The 12,124-nt window shown below is 51.2% G+C and overlaps 3 protein-coding genes across 6 annotated transcripts in view; 2 read left to right on the top strand and 1 right to left on the bottom strand.

Annotated features, from left to right (window-relative positions):
- The window catches only part of ttn.2 (titin, tandem duplicate 2), a 157,592-nt gene that overhangs the window by 40,689 nt on the left and 104,779 nt on the right, over window positions 1-12,124 (top strand). For 3 of the 4 annotated variants that reach the window (XM_076015835.1, XM_076015834.1, XM_076015836.1), the window contains 15 exons: window positions 134-421; window positions 613-900; window positions 1,021-1,311; window positions 1,663-1,950; window positions 2,172-2,282; window positions 2,365-2,650; window positions 2,745-2,928; window positions 3,035-3,118; window positions 3,529-3,796; window positions 3,926-3,961; window positions 7,184-7,255; window positions 7,487-7,558; window positions 7,716-7,796; window positions 7,900-7,971; window positions 8,125-8,310. In XM_076015835.1, the coding sequence (XP_075871950.1) occupies window positions 134-421; window positions 613-900; window positions 1,021-1,311; window positions 1,663-1,950; window positions 2,172-2,282; window positions 2,365-2,650; window positions 2,745-2,928; window positions 3,035-3,118; window positions 3,529-3,796; window positions 3,926-3,961; window positions 7,184-7,255; window positions 7,487-7,558; window positions 7,716-7,796; window positions 7,900-7,971; window positions 8,125-8,310 (2,607 nt within the window). Of the gene's footprint in view, window positions 1-133; window positions 422-612; window positions 901-1,020; window positions 1,312-1,662; window positions 1,951-2,171; window positions 2,283-2,364; window positions 2,651-2,744; window positions 2,929-3,034; window positions 3,119-3,528; window positions 3,797-3,925; window positions 3,962-6,734; window positions 6,788-7,183; window positions 7,256-7,486; window positions 7,559-7,715; window positions 7,797-7,899; window positions 7,972-8,124; window positions 8,311-12,124 lie in introns of those variants that run through there. The other variant, XM_076015837.1, reaches the window with a different exon arrangement.
- LOC142881525 (myosin-binding protein C, cardiac-type-like) lies at window positions 4,051-5,946 on the top strand. The gene is made up of 6 exons (XM_076015851.1): window positions 4,051-4,186; window positions 4,561-4,770; window positions 4,870-4,947; window positions 5,043-5,069; window positions 5,724-5,780; window positions 5,868-5,946. Exons 1-6 carry the CDS (start codon window positions 4,051-4,053, stop codon window positions 5,912-5,914), a joined length of 555 nt encoding a protein of 184 aa, XP_075871966.1. The 3' UTR covers window positions 5,915-5,946.
- The window catches only part of LOC142881515 (thrombospondin-type laminin G domain and EAR repeat-containing protein-like), a 132,945-nt gene continuing 125,644 nt past the window's right edge, over window positions 4,824-12,124 (bottom strand). Inside the window, exon 17 of the transcript XR_012925593.1 lies at window positions 4,824-4,835. The gene's annotated coding sequence lies outside the window, so the exon portion shown is untranslated. The remainder of the gene's footprint in view (window positions 4,836-12,124) is intronic.

Genomic DNA, 12,124 nt, shown 5'->3' on the forward strand with positions numbered 1-12,124 from the left:
TGACTTTGATTGGCTTGATTCCTCAGCCTCCCTCCCAGTTTTGTCATAGTTGTTTTTAAAATGTATTTGAAGTTCAAAGCAGCAGCAGTGCCACCATGTGGCTCTGACCTTCTGATTACCCACTCATCCACAGAGGCCAAGACACCGCCTTCCTTCCCCAAGAAGATCAGCAGCCTGACGCAGACAGAGGGCCAGCCAATCCACTTTGAGTGCCGCGTGGCCGGCTCCTCCCCCATCCAGGTGTCGTGGCTGAAGGACGGGGAGCCGCTGGCGGAGGGAGGCGACTTCTCCATGCTGTACGACGACAACACGGCAGTGCTGCAGATTAGCCGCGGTGAGGCGAGGCATGGTGGCGAGTACACATGCGTGGCCACCAACAGCGTGGGCTCCACCTCCTGCAGAGCCAAACTCACCCTGCAAGGTCGGTACCTCTGGCGGGAGCTGAACTAACTGCACGTTCGGTCCCAGACTCCGGTCCTGTTACTTCAAGCCCGTCCTCGTTGTCGTCCCCTCTGAAATGCATTGTGGGAGTTGTTGTCTTTGTGTCACCCCCCCCTGGGCCTGCTCGCCCCATGTGACTGAGGTTGCGTGTCTTCCTCACCAACTCTGCAGAACCCAGGTACCCGCCGGTCTTTGACAGGAAGTTGTCACCGCGGCAGGTGACAGTGGGCGACGGTATCGAGCTGGAGTGTCACATGACTGGCTCGGCGCCCATTAAAGTCACGTGGTCCAAAGACCACAAAGACATACGCAGTGGGGGGAATTATAAGATCAGCTGTGTGGAGAACACGGCCCACCTGACCATCCTGAAGGCAGACAAAGCTGACACAGGGAAATACTTCTGCCATGCCTCTAATGACATGGGCAAGGACTCTTGTTCCGCCGATATCACGGTCAAAGGTATTTGAGCTAGGGGAAGCTCCTCCCCCTCTCGCCCTCAGGCCTCTCTTCTGTCTCACGCCTGGCCGCCGAGTGTTCACACACTCACCATTCCCCCTCTCTCCCCTTGGCCCCCACCAGAGCGAAAGAACCCCCCAGTGTTCACCAAGAAGCCCTCAGAGAACATGGAGGACGTGGAGGGCAAGCTGGTGAAGATCGAGGGCCGGGTGTCCGGCTCGCAGCCGATGTCGGTCAGCTGGTTCAAGGGCGACTCGGAGATCCGCACCACCGACAAGTACGACGTCAGCTTCAAGAGCAACGTGGCTGTGCTGTGCATCAAAGGCAGCCAGGTGGAGGACAGCGGCAGGTACAGCTGCCGGGCCACCAATGAGGCGGGAGAGGCCTCCTGCGAGTTCACTGTGGGCATCTCAGGTAGGTTCCGACTAGGTGAACCAGAGCAGGTTCCGAGAGCCAGAGTTAGAGGCTCGAAGTATGTCTTCTATGAGTTGTTCTGACAACACGTGTATTCTAAAAAGCCACCAGTAGGTGGCAGTATTGGGGCTAGAAAAAGTGGTGAAGTAAACCTGGAGATCCAGCAACTCTTGAGTCCGTCCAGGGTAAAAGCTAAAGTGGCTGCAGGATTTCCGGACACTTCACCAATCTTTCACAGCACCGGGGTCCACAGGGACCCAAAGTCCTCCAATGGGCGACCACTTTCACTTTGACCTTTAGACACCAGCTGGTGTTCACGTCCATGGCCTCTTCTGCGTCCCCCCACCACAGAGGCCCGGAAGCCTCCGGTATTTGACGTCCCTCTCAAGTCGCTGACGGTGGATGAGGCCGACAAGCTGAGCCTCCAGTGCCATGTCCGTGGCTCCGCCCCCCTGAAGATCCAGTGGATGAAGGACAGGAAGGAGCTGACATCGACTGGCAGCACCAGGATAAGCTTCTCGGATGGGATTGCCAGTCTGGAGATTGGTGCCGCCTCCAAGCATGATGCCGGTGACTACCTGTGCAAGGCCACCAACCAGGCCGGCAGCGATTTCTGCAAGGCCAAGGTCACGGTGAAAGGTGAGACGCCGCACCGCTGCTCCTTGCAGGCAGGCTGGCTGACTGAAGATGCTGCTGGACTTCTTTAAAGTTGCTGTCATGTTTCAGTTTTCTCAGAAAGTTTCTGTGTCTTCAATCGAAATATGAAGGCTGATCTTGTTTCCGACTGAATTACTGAACTGTGCCAAGTCTGAGACCTTTGTTCCTCCGTCTGACTTCGTCTCTGCTGATTGTTGTTGCAGAGAAAGCTCGAGCTGCCGGCCCTCCCACCGAGGCTCCTGCATCGCCCGCTGCCAAGAAGCAGGACCAGCTCTTCTTCGTGGAGGAGCCCAGATCTACACACGCCACTGAGAGTTAGTCTCCACCCACATGAGGCAGCGCTCTGCTCTGCCCGCGAGGAGGGCACGTTCTAACAACTCTCCTGTCGCTTTGCAGAGAGCACTGCCACCTTCATCGCCAAAGTGGGTGGTGACCCCATCCCCAGCGTCAAGTGGATGAAGGGCAAGTGGCGACAGCTGACCCACGGCGGCCGCATCTCCATTGAGCAGAAGGGCCAAGAGGCCAAACTGGAGATCCGCGAGGTGACCAAGTCGGACTCGGGTCAGTACCGCTGCGTGGCCGCCAACAAGCATGGCGAGATTGAGTGCAGCTCAGACCTGAACGTGGACGAGAGAAAGGAGTCGGCGATGCTGGAGGGAGACCTGCGAGCCAAGCTGAAGAAGTGAGGGCCACTGCAAACATCTCCGTCGACCTCCCCAGTTACTGGGTCTCCTGCACAAGTTCTGACATTTCATGTGAACCCTTCCTCCTCACAGGACACCATCCAAGCAGAAGAGTCCGAAGGAGGACAAGGACATTGACATTGTGGAGCTGCTGAGGAACGTGGACCCCAAGGAGTACGAGAAGTACGCCAGGATGTACGGCATTACAGACTACCGCGGCCTGCTGCAGGCCATTGAGCAGCTGAAGAAGGAGAAGGCCGACGAAAGTGGAAGAGTGGTAATGTCCTCGGCCTCATTCTGTGTGTGTGTGCGTGTGTGTGCGTGTGTGTGTGCGTGTGTGTGTGTGAGATGGAGGAGGAGAATCACCTTCTTCTGTCTGACAGGAAGTGGAACGTGGAGAGAGGGAGACAGACGAGGACATGGCCCGACTGGTGGCCGACCTGCAGAAGAGGATGGAGCGAACTGAGGTCAGTTTGAAAACCATCAAGCATTCATTTCCCCCTGTAGTGCACTACATGGACCAGAGCAGATCTGACTATACCAGACTGGACGACACTGTACCAGACTAGAGCAGACCAGACTGTACGAGACTAGACTGGACCAGACCAGGCTAAACGAGGCCATACCTGACTAAACCAGACCAGACCCGACTAAACCAGACCAGACTAGACCAGTATGTACTAAACTAGACCAGACTGGACCAGACCAGACTAAATTAGATCAGACCAGACCAAACCAGATCAGACAAAAACTATACCAGACAAGATCAGAACAGACTAAACCAGGCCAGACCAGACTAAGCCAAACCAGACCAGACAGGGGTTTCCATAAAGTTCAGCCCAGTATCAATGAGGGTTCTTGTCTTGCTCTCCTGCAGCCTGTCACTGTGGTAACCGACATATCCAATCAGTCGGTCTTCGTGGACAAAGAGGCAGAGTTTGAGTGCGAGATCAAGATCAACTACCCAGAGATCACGCTGTCCTGGTACAAGGGCACCCAGAAGCTGAGCAGCAGCGACAAGTATGACATCAGTGTCAGCGGTGAGCGCCACCTGCTCAGGATCAAGAAGTGCCAGACATCTGACCAGGGCAACTACCGGCTAGTGTGTGGGCCCCACATCTCCAGCGCCAAACTCACCGTAATGGGTCAGTAGCTGTGATCTCAGTGGTTGAGATCTAGTGATGATGGGGACCTGGTTCCATCTGAACCTTCCTGAGATGTGAGAACCTTCCAGCCTCCCTAACAGACTCCACCTTCTGTCCCCTGTCTTCCAGAGATGGAGGTTGAGAAGCACCTGCAGGACACTTCGGGTAAGGAAGGCCACACCTGCACCCTGTCTTGTCAGTTGTCCATCCCGAACGTAGAGGCTCAGTGGTTTAAAAACGGCCAGCAGTTAGAGATGAAGGGCAGGTTTTCATCTGAAGTCAAGCACAAGGTTCAGAAACTGCTGATCAGAGACCTGAAGCGTGAAGACCAGGGCAGATACACCTGCCGCTACCAGCGGCTGGAGTCCTCGGCTGATCTCTGGGTGGAAGGTTCGTAGCCACGGCCAGACGTGCTGCTTGTCTCACTAACCTCTTTGGACTCCCTCATCGGCCTCTGGTGACTAACTCAGTTGGACTTTTGGGTCCCTCCCTCTTTTTTGTCTTTTTCTTCTGGGACCCGGACTCCCGGACTAACCTTCTTCTCGCCTCCCCTCATCTGAGTGACCTCCGCCCATGCTGTCCTCCATCATCTCATGAGTCGTCCCTCATTGTTGTCCCACCTCTGACCCAACCCTACCCCCAACGCCCCACCCTCGTCTTCAACCTCTAACCACACCGGACATTATGTTGCCATACATTTTCCTGTTGTGTGATGTCCAAACCGAACCCAGTCTGACCCGCTCACGTCCCTTTATCTGTTGTAGCCGAACAAATTCATTTCACCAAACGCATCCACAACGTGGAGGTCAACGAGCGCCAGTCGGCCACCTTCGAGTGCGAGGTGTCCTTCGACAACGCAATTGTTTCGTGGTACAAAGACACCTGGGAGTTGACAGAGTGCCCCAAGTACAACTTCACCAGCCAGGGCCGAAGACATTTCATGGTCATCCGAAATGTGACCATCGAAGACGAAGGTGTGGAGGGTCCTGCCGTTTTTTCTTTTTGGTTTGTTTCTGGTCCCTGTTTCTCTGACTTGAGTCTCAACAACGTCTTCATTAATTAACCCCATGTAGGCGTGTACTCAGTGATTGTGAGGTTGGAACCCAGAGGAGAGGCTAAGAGCACAGCTGAGCTTTATTTGTCTGGCAAAGGTACAGTTTCTAGTCAGGCGCCACCTTCTGCTTCTTGTCCGCCGTCGCCCTGCATCACTCATTAACGCTCCCTTTCTGCTCTCCCCCTATCACAGAGATTGAATTAGCAATGGTGCCTCTAGGTGAGTATTGGTTTCCTAGACAAGTGTCAAACTTAAACCTTTAGGACAATCCTCTTGTTCCTCCTCTCCGGCAGAGTCACCTTTGGGTTCAGGGTCGCCATCCCTTGAAAAACGGAATTGTTCCGAATGTAGAATCAAAGTCAGGGCGTCTGTGAAGGTTCTCAGTCACTCAGGTCATCTTAATGTAGAAGGGTTAAGTTGAGGCAACGGGACTTCTTGAAGAAGTTTTAGGAGGTGAAACCTCCATTTGCCTCAAGTCAACCCTTCGAAATCAAAGTCACACCTAACAATTGAGCTCAAATGGAACTTCTTTTGGAACTTTGTCCTGCAGGGTTGGCAACCCTATTGTGCTGCGTCTGCACATATATTGAGCTCTTGCTCTAACAAAGACTGCGAGAGGTGAGGTGGGGGAAGCAGCAGGACTCTGCAACATGAATCTAATCGCTAACTAAATAATTGAGGCTGGAAAGAGTTTAGCCCTGACAGCTAACGTCGCTAGCGCCGGTACAACCAGGCTGTCAAAGCTCAGTGGAGGAGGATGGGGAGGAGCCTCTCACTGACCGAGCTGGTTGAGGGTTAGGAAGAGGAACCAAGAGGATTGAGTTGTGTTCCACCCGGCTGCCACGGTGGTTTTTAACGAGCCGTGTTCTGTAGATGTGCCAGACTCATCGGTTCAGAGGCCTGAGGTGCCTTCGTCAGTGGAGTTGGAAGGTAAGCGTCAGATGTTCAGGTGCAGCTCAGAGCTTCTTGTTGGATCCAAAAGTTGAACATCAAAAACATTTCTGTCTCCTTTTAAAGAATCTGCTGAATTCTATCGATATGAAGAAGAGCACCGAGGTATTTGAACAATTACTTCCTGTGAATTAACCCTCCTTTCACCTCACTGACAGCCAAGCTAATCCAAACTCCACTCAAACTCCACTCAAACTGCTCTCAAACTCCACTCAAACTGCTCTCAAACTCCACTCAAACTGCTCTCTGACTTCCCAAAACCAAAGCCAACACCAAAACCTCTCTGTTCCCTCAAGAATCTGCTCACTTCTCGTATCACTTTGAAGAGTCGGTGGAGGTGGAGATGGAGATGGAGATGGAGGCGGAGGGGAGAGGTAGCGCATGTCTTCTGTCTGTCAGTCATCTCTTCCATCTCCATTCCATCCATCCATCCATCCATCCATCCATCCATCCATCCATCCATCCCAGCACACATGGGAAAAGTATCTCAGGAGGTTCCAGATGTTTACAGATGTTTACGGTTGAGGAAAAACTCTCAGTCTGGAATTTAATTATCACACAAAGAGAAACGAGTGCAGTAACACAATCAAGTGATGGTTTCCAGCTGTGTTTCATCACCTGACTGTCGTCTGTCTGCTTCACCCTTCAACAGTCTCCGCCTCTTTTTTCACCTCCATCATGGTTGTTGTGTAGTCACTCACCCACAAAGTTGTGTTGCCACTTCACACTCACGGCAGCTGCGCTGTTTAAGAGTGCTGAAATGGCATCGCGACTTGAGGTTTTCTGACTCTGACGTGTGTGCGCGTGTGTGTGTGTGTGTGCGCGTGTGTGTGCGTGTGCGCGTGTGTGTGTGCGTGTGTGTGTGTGTGTGTGTGTGTGTGTCTGACATTTGCCGTCTCTCCGTTGTGATTGTGTGTTGTCACCTTCAGTGGGTTATCAGAGCTGGACGGAGGAGACGCTGACAGCAGCGGCGTTCACGGCTGAAGGTAGCCAAACTCCAGTGACGCTGTCCGTCTGTCTGTCTGTCTGTCTGTCTGTCTGTCCCTCCGTCTGTCTGTCCGTCCCAGGAGCTCTCAGCTCGCTGGCTCCCCCTATAATCTGTCCTGGACTCTCACTGCAGGTCCTCCTCCTCATCATCATCTTCATCCTGCTTTGTTTTTTTCTCTTTTTCGCATGTTTGACGGCCCAACATTGTTTCACAGGACAACATGTTGTTTCTTTTTCATTTGCCTTAATTCTCCATAACTTGCTGCGTCTCACAGCGTCCTTGACCTCCATGTAGGTTGATGTGTTTGGAAGGTGCCGTGTGTTGGGTGGTCTGTCTGACCTGCTGCCTTCAGCCCTGGTCCTCAGCTGGACGTGTGCTCTTGTGTCTTTGACAGCTGCCAGAGTCGCTGTGGAGGAAACGGTGGAGACCAGGAAGGTTGAAATGAAGGAGGCCCTCCCGACAGAAGGTATCTCTCCAACCCCCCGTCCCTCCCTCTGCCCAGCAGCAGCTTAGCGCTTTGTATCCGCTCCCACTTCCCCCTTCATGCTGCTGCTAACATCTTTCTTCTGACTGCTCACTGGCCCTTTTAGTGGCCTCTGCCACCGTCTTTCACTCTCTTCTGCCGCGCCCCTCTGCTTCAGCTGCCGCTGCCCGGTGCCTGTCGGCTTGTTGCTAACACCTTCAATATCTTTTGAAGCTCCCAAAGCTGAGGAGAAAAAGACAGAAGAGAAGCGAGTAGCAGCCACCAAGGAGCTGTCGCCATCTAAAGGTACCAGCAGACATCTGGAAGGGGGGGAGGATCTGTCTGACCTTTGACCTCTCATGGTTCTTCCACACTTTCATAAATCACTTGGGATGAGTGTCGTCCCAGCCTGATCGAAGCACAATGTCTGAATTTCATGTTGACTTTGTGTTAACTGTTGAAGTTCCCGAGGCCAAGAAGCCGGTGGAGGAAAAGGTTCCTGTGGTCTTAGTTCCAGAGAAGAAGGAGGGTCCTGCCCCCAAAGGTAGAGCTATCCGCTGTCCTGACGCTGGTGTCTGTCTGTCTGTCTGTCTGTCTGTCTTCTACCTGCGTCCTGAATCGTGGTGTGTTTGATTGTATCTTAAAAGAACCAGAAGAGGTTCAGAAGGCGGCCCAAGCCCCCTCAACGCCCGCCCAGAAGCTTGCAGCACCACTGAAAGGTACCCAGTCTGGCGACGCACTCTTCAGGCCATGTTGTGGGTCACCAGTTGTCCTCTCTTCCTGTCCACTGGCTTCTCACTGTCCACAGCTGCCGTGGTACTGTTGTTGTTGACATGCTAACCTCTGCTCATTTCTGTCTTGCCTGCCGGAAGATGAGGCCAAGCCTCAGGTTGCGGCCGAGACTAAAACAGTGGCGCCTGCTGCCAAGCCGGAGCCAGAACCTAAACCCAAAGCAAAAGAAGAGCCGGAGCCAAAGACCAGACTAGCTCCTAAAGCAGAGCCTAAACCTGAGCCCAAGGCTGAGCCGGTGCCGGTAAAGAAGCCGGTCACGCCACCAGGTACTTCTTGCTTCACGTGCACGTTTGGAAATGAGTCACTGTTTGTTTTTCAAATTCTGAGGTAAACTTTGCTTCATGCTGAGAAGCAGTTCTTTCTGTCGGTCTTGACTGCATTTGCTGATCACAAAAACAATCTTAATGTCACTTCAAGTACCTGAAGAAGCTGCCAAACCAGAAGCCAAAAAGCCAGAACCTGAAAAACCTAAACCTCCAAAAGCTGAGCAAGAAGCCAGAAAAGCAGAACCTGAAAAACCAAAACCAGCAAGGCCAGAAGCCAGAAGACCAGAAGAAGAAAAGGCCAAACCGGAAGTCCCCAAACTAGTAAAATCACAACCAGAACCTGAGAAACCCAAGCCAAAAGTACATAAACCAGAGCCTCCAGTTCCAAAGCCAGAAGCTGTGGTGGTCCCCAAACCTGGATCCAAAGTCACAAAAGCTGAAGTTGAAGTGAGGGCTCCAGAACAGAAACCAGGACCAGCTCCTGCACCAAAGGAACCACCACAGAAAGGTACTAAATGGCTTGAGGTGTATCTCAGGACTTTTCTTACCTCCATCATCAGACCTTAAACTCATGCGGGTTAATGTACAGTAGAGGTTTGCTCTTCCTTCACACTAAACTTCTGACCTCCATCTGAAGCTCCATCCTAACACCGCCCTCACTGAGCTGCTGGCTTCCTTCTGTCGAGCGCTTGACATAGTGCTGCTGCTTTTGCCACATTGCTGACAACATTCTTGACTTTGAGTTTGTTGCAAGCGTTTTAATTTGTGTGAATGATGCTCTCTGAAGTTGCTGTGGAGCCAAAAGTGCCTGAACCTGCCAAAGCAGCCAAGAAACCAGAACCAGCTGTTGTTCCTCCAAAAGAGGAGCCAGCAACCAAAGGTAACATCTGTTTGTGCCGACTCTTTTTTCAGTCACCGAGGTTCTGTCTTCTTCTTCTTCTTGGTTCCGCTACACATCTTGTGGTTAACCAATACTCTTGTGCGCCAGCACGTTATTCACTTGTGAAATCTTGTCAAATGTTGTCAATGTCTTTGTGTCTAACCCTCTTCAAGCTTCTAAGGCAAAGCCTAAACTCTTACCTGAAGAGGTGTCTGAAGCAGCTCAGACTGAAGAAGGAATTCCACGGGAGCCAGACAGGCTGTCTGACGTAGTTCCCAAAGCAACACCAGTGGAGCCTCCAGAAAGAGCGGAGATGGAGGAAAGGATCCCGAGGAGGGTCCAAGAGAGAGAAATGGAAATTCCAAAGAAGGTTGTGGCTGAAAAAGTACGTGGGGAGGTTCCAGAAAAACTCCCTGAAGTAAAGGTTCCTGAGAAGGTTCTAGAAAAGCAACCTGAAGTAAAAGTTCCTGAGAAGGTTCCAGAAAAACTCCCTGAAGTAAAAGTGCCCGAGAAGATTTTAGAAAAACTACCTGAGGTAAAAGTTCCAGAAAAGGTTCTAGAAAAACCACCTGAAGTAAAGGTTCCTGAGAAAGCACCTGAGAAACGACCTGGAATAAAGGTTGCTGAGAAGGTTCCAGAAAAACGACCTGAGGTAAAGGTTCCTGAGAAAGTACCTGAGAAACGACCTGGAATAAAGGTTGCTGAGAAGGTTCCAGAAAAACGACCTGAGGTAAATGTTCCTGAGAAGGTTCCAGAAAAACGACCTGAAGTAAAGGTCCCTGAGAAGGTTCCAGAAAAGCAACCTGACGTAAAGGTCCCTGAGAAGGTTCCAGAAAAGCGACCTGAAGTAAAGGTTCCTGAGAAGGTTCCTGAAAAACGACCTGAAGTAAAGGTTCCTAAGAAGGTTCCTGAGAAACGACCTGAAGTAAAGGTCCCTGAGAAGGTTCCAGAAAAGCGACCTGAAGTAAAGGTTCCTGAGAAGGTTCCTGAGAAACGACCTGGAGTAAAGGTTCCTGAGAAGGTTCCAGAAAAGCGACCTGAAGTAAAGGTTCCTGAGAAACGACCTGGAGTAAAGGTTCCTGAGAAACGACCTGGAGTAAAGGTTCCTGAGAAGGTTCCAGAAAGAGTTCCCTCCCAGGCTGTTGGTGAACAGCAGCCTGTAAAACCTCTTGAACTGGTGGTTGAGAAGAAGAAGACTCCTGAGACTAAACCGACTAAACCACCTGTAGAGATTCCTGTGACGATTGAGGAACTAAAACCTCAAATGGTTTCTGTAGATGGAACAACTAAGAAGGCTCCTGAAGCTAAACCTCAGGTAGAAGAACCACTTCCAAAAGGTACAGCTGCTGCAGGGTGCAACTCTTTTTTTTGTCTGTCATTTTTAATGCACGTTCTTCAGAATTTGTCTTTTTTCTGCAAAGATCTTCCTCTAAAACTCAAAGTGCAGATAATGTGTGATTGTCGTGTGGGACGAGCGAGAGCTTCTTCTGTCTGGAGCCTTGAAGCTGAAGCATGTTTGACTGAATTAAAGCCACTGGTCCAAACCAGTTTAGAACCGGTTCCCAGCCTCTTCAGTGTCTCGTTCTCTCCGTCGTTCAGTGCTGTCGCTTCAAATGTCTTTAATCCCAATTCTCTTTTTTCTTAATGATCTCCTGCTGACTTCACATCTTGGATTGAAACCTGGTTTCTTTACAAAAGCAACAGAAACTGAGAAGACTGAGAAGATTCTACCCACCGAAGTCCAAGCAGAGAAAAAACTCTTCCGTCCAGAACAAGGTACCAGATGTCTGAATCAGAGTTCTTTGCCAGATCTTTGTCTCTGTGTGCCAATACACCGCAGGCTCTTTAATCGGTCTGTCGTCCTCTCTAACACTGTGCTTGTCTCTGTTTTGTTCTGACCTCTTGGCGCCGCCATATGACGCCTCTTCTTCCACAAGTTTTAAAAGCTCCAGGAGACTCGGGTCTCGTCATAAGTGAACAGAGAGAAGAAGCCCAGCAGATACAGGAAGTGCGTGATGTGACAGAGGAAGCTTACTTTGTGGCGGAGTTGCAGCATCACAAGGAATTTGCTAAAGTTTCAGACGAGTGTGAGGTTTTGAGGTCACCGGCCGAGGTGTCAAGCACCACACCGGCCAGGAGCCAGCGAGATAGAGAGTCCGAGCTGAGAGGCCAGATATCTGTGACTGAGGCTCGGGAGAGGAGAGGCGACCAGTTACTGAGACACAAAGCTTCATTGGAGACCGTGGCCATTGTGGAAGAACCTAGCACAGGCCTGGAGGTCCAGACAGGGAAGGACAGAAGTCCTGACTCAGCTGGACCTATGCAGGTCAGAGAGTCGGTGGGAACACTCACAGGTAGAGCGCTCAATGGAGAGATCGCAGTAGAAATCAAACCTTCTGCAATCACGTTAGCCACGGAAGCCAGAAAACACAGTGAAAAAGTTGAAACTGAAAAGATGCTCCTGGCAGAAGATTTAAAAGATCATGACACTGAGCATGTGTCAGCTGTTCTTCTGGTTAGAGCCAAGGAAACCTTTGTTGAGGAGAACACAGCAGAAGTTCCTCCTGCTCGGGACGTCCTCCAGGGCACGAGTAGAAAGACAGACATAGAAATTAAAACAAGTCCAGAATCCAAAAGTAGACCCCCAGAAAAAGTCTCAGTAAAGAAGCATGAGGTCACTGAGCAGCCAAAGTCTGATACTGTCACTAATACAGAGCTGAAGAAGATTAGAAAAGTCCAGACAATAAAACCCAAAAACTCAGTCACAGATATCGAGCTGAAGCACCCGAGACTTGTTAAAGAGGAAGACGCTGAGCCAATGCTGCTGTTGGATAAACCTGAGGAGGAAGAGTCTAAAGTGCCACAGGGGTCCAGAGAGCCCAAAGAATCCAGAGAGACCAGGGAGCGCAGAGAGTCCAGAGAGACCAGGGAACT

Source organism: Nelusetta ayraudi, unplaced genomic scaffold, assembly GCF_046127955.1.
Source record: "Nelusetta ayraudi isolate G7.1 ecotype Tasmania unplaced genomic scaffold, CSIRO-AGI_Nayr_v1 ptg000200l, whole genome shotgun sequence".
Taxonomy (NCBI): Eukaryota; Metazoa; Chordata; class Actinopteri; order Tetraodontiformes; family Monacanthidae; genus Nelusetta; species Nelusetta ayraudi.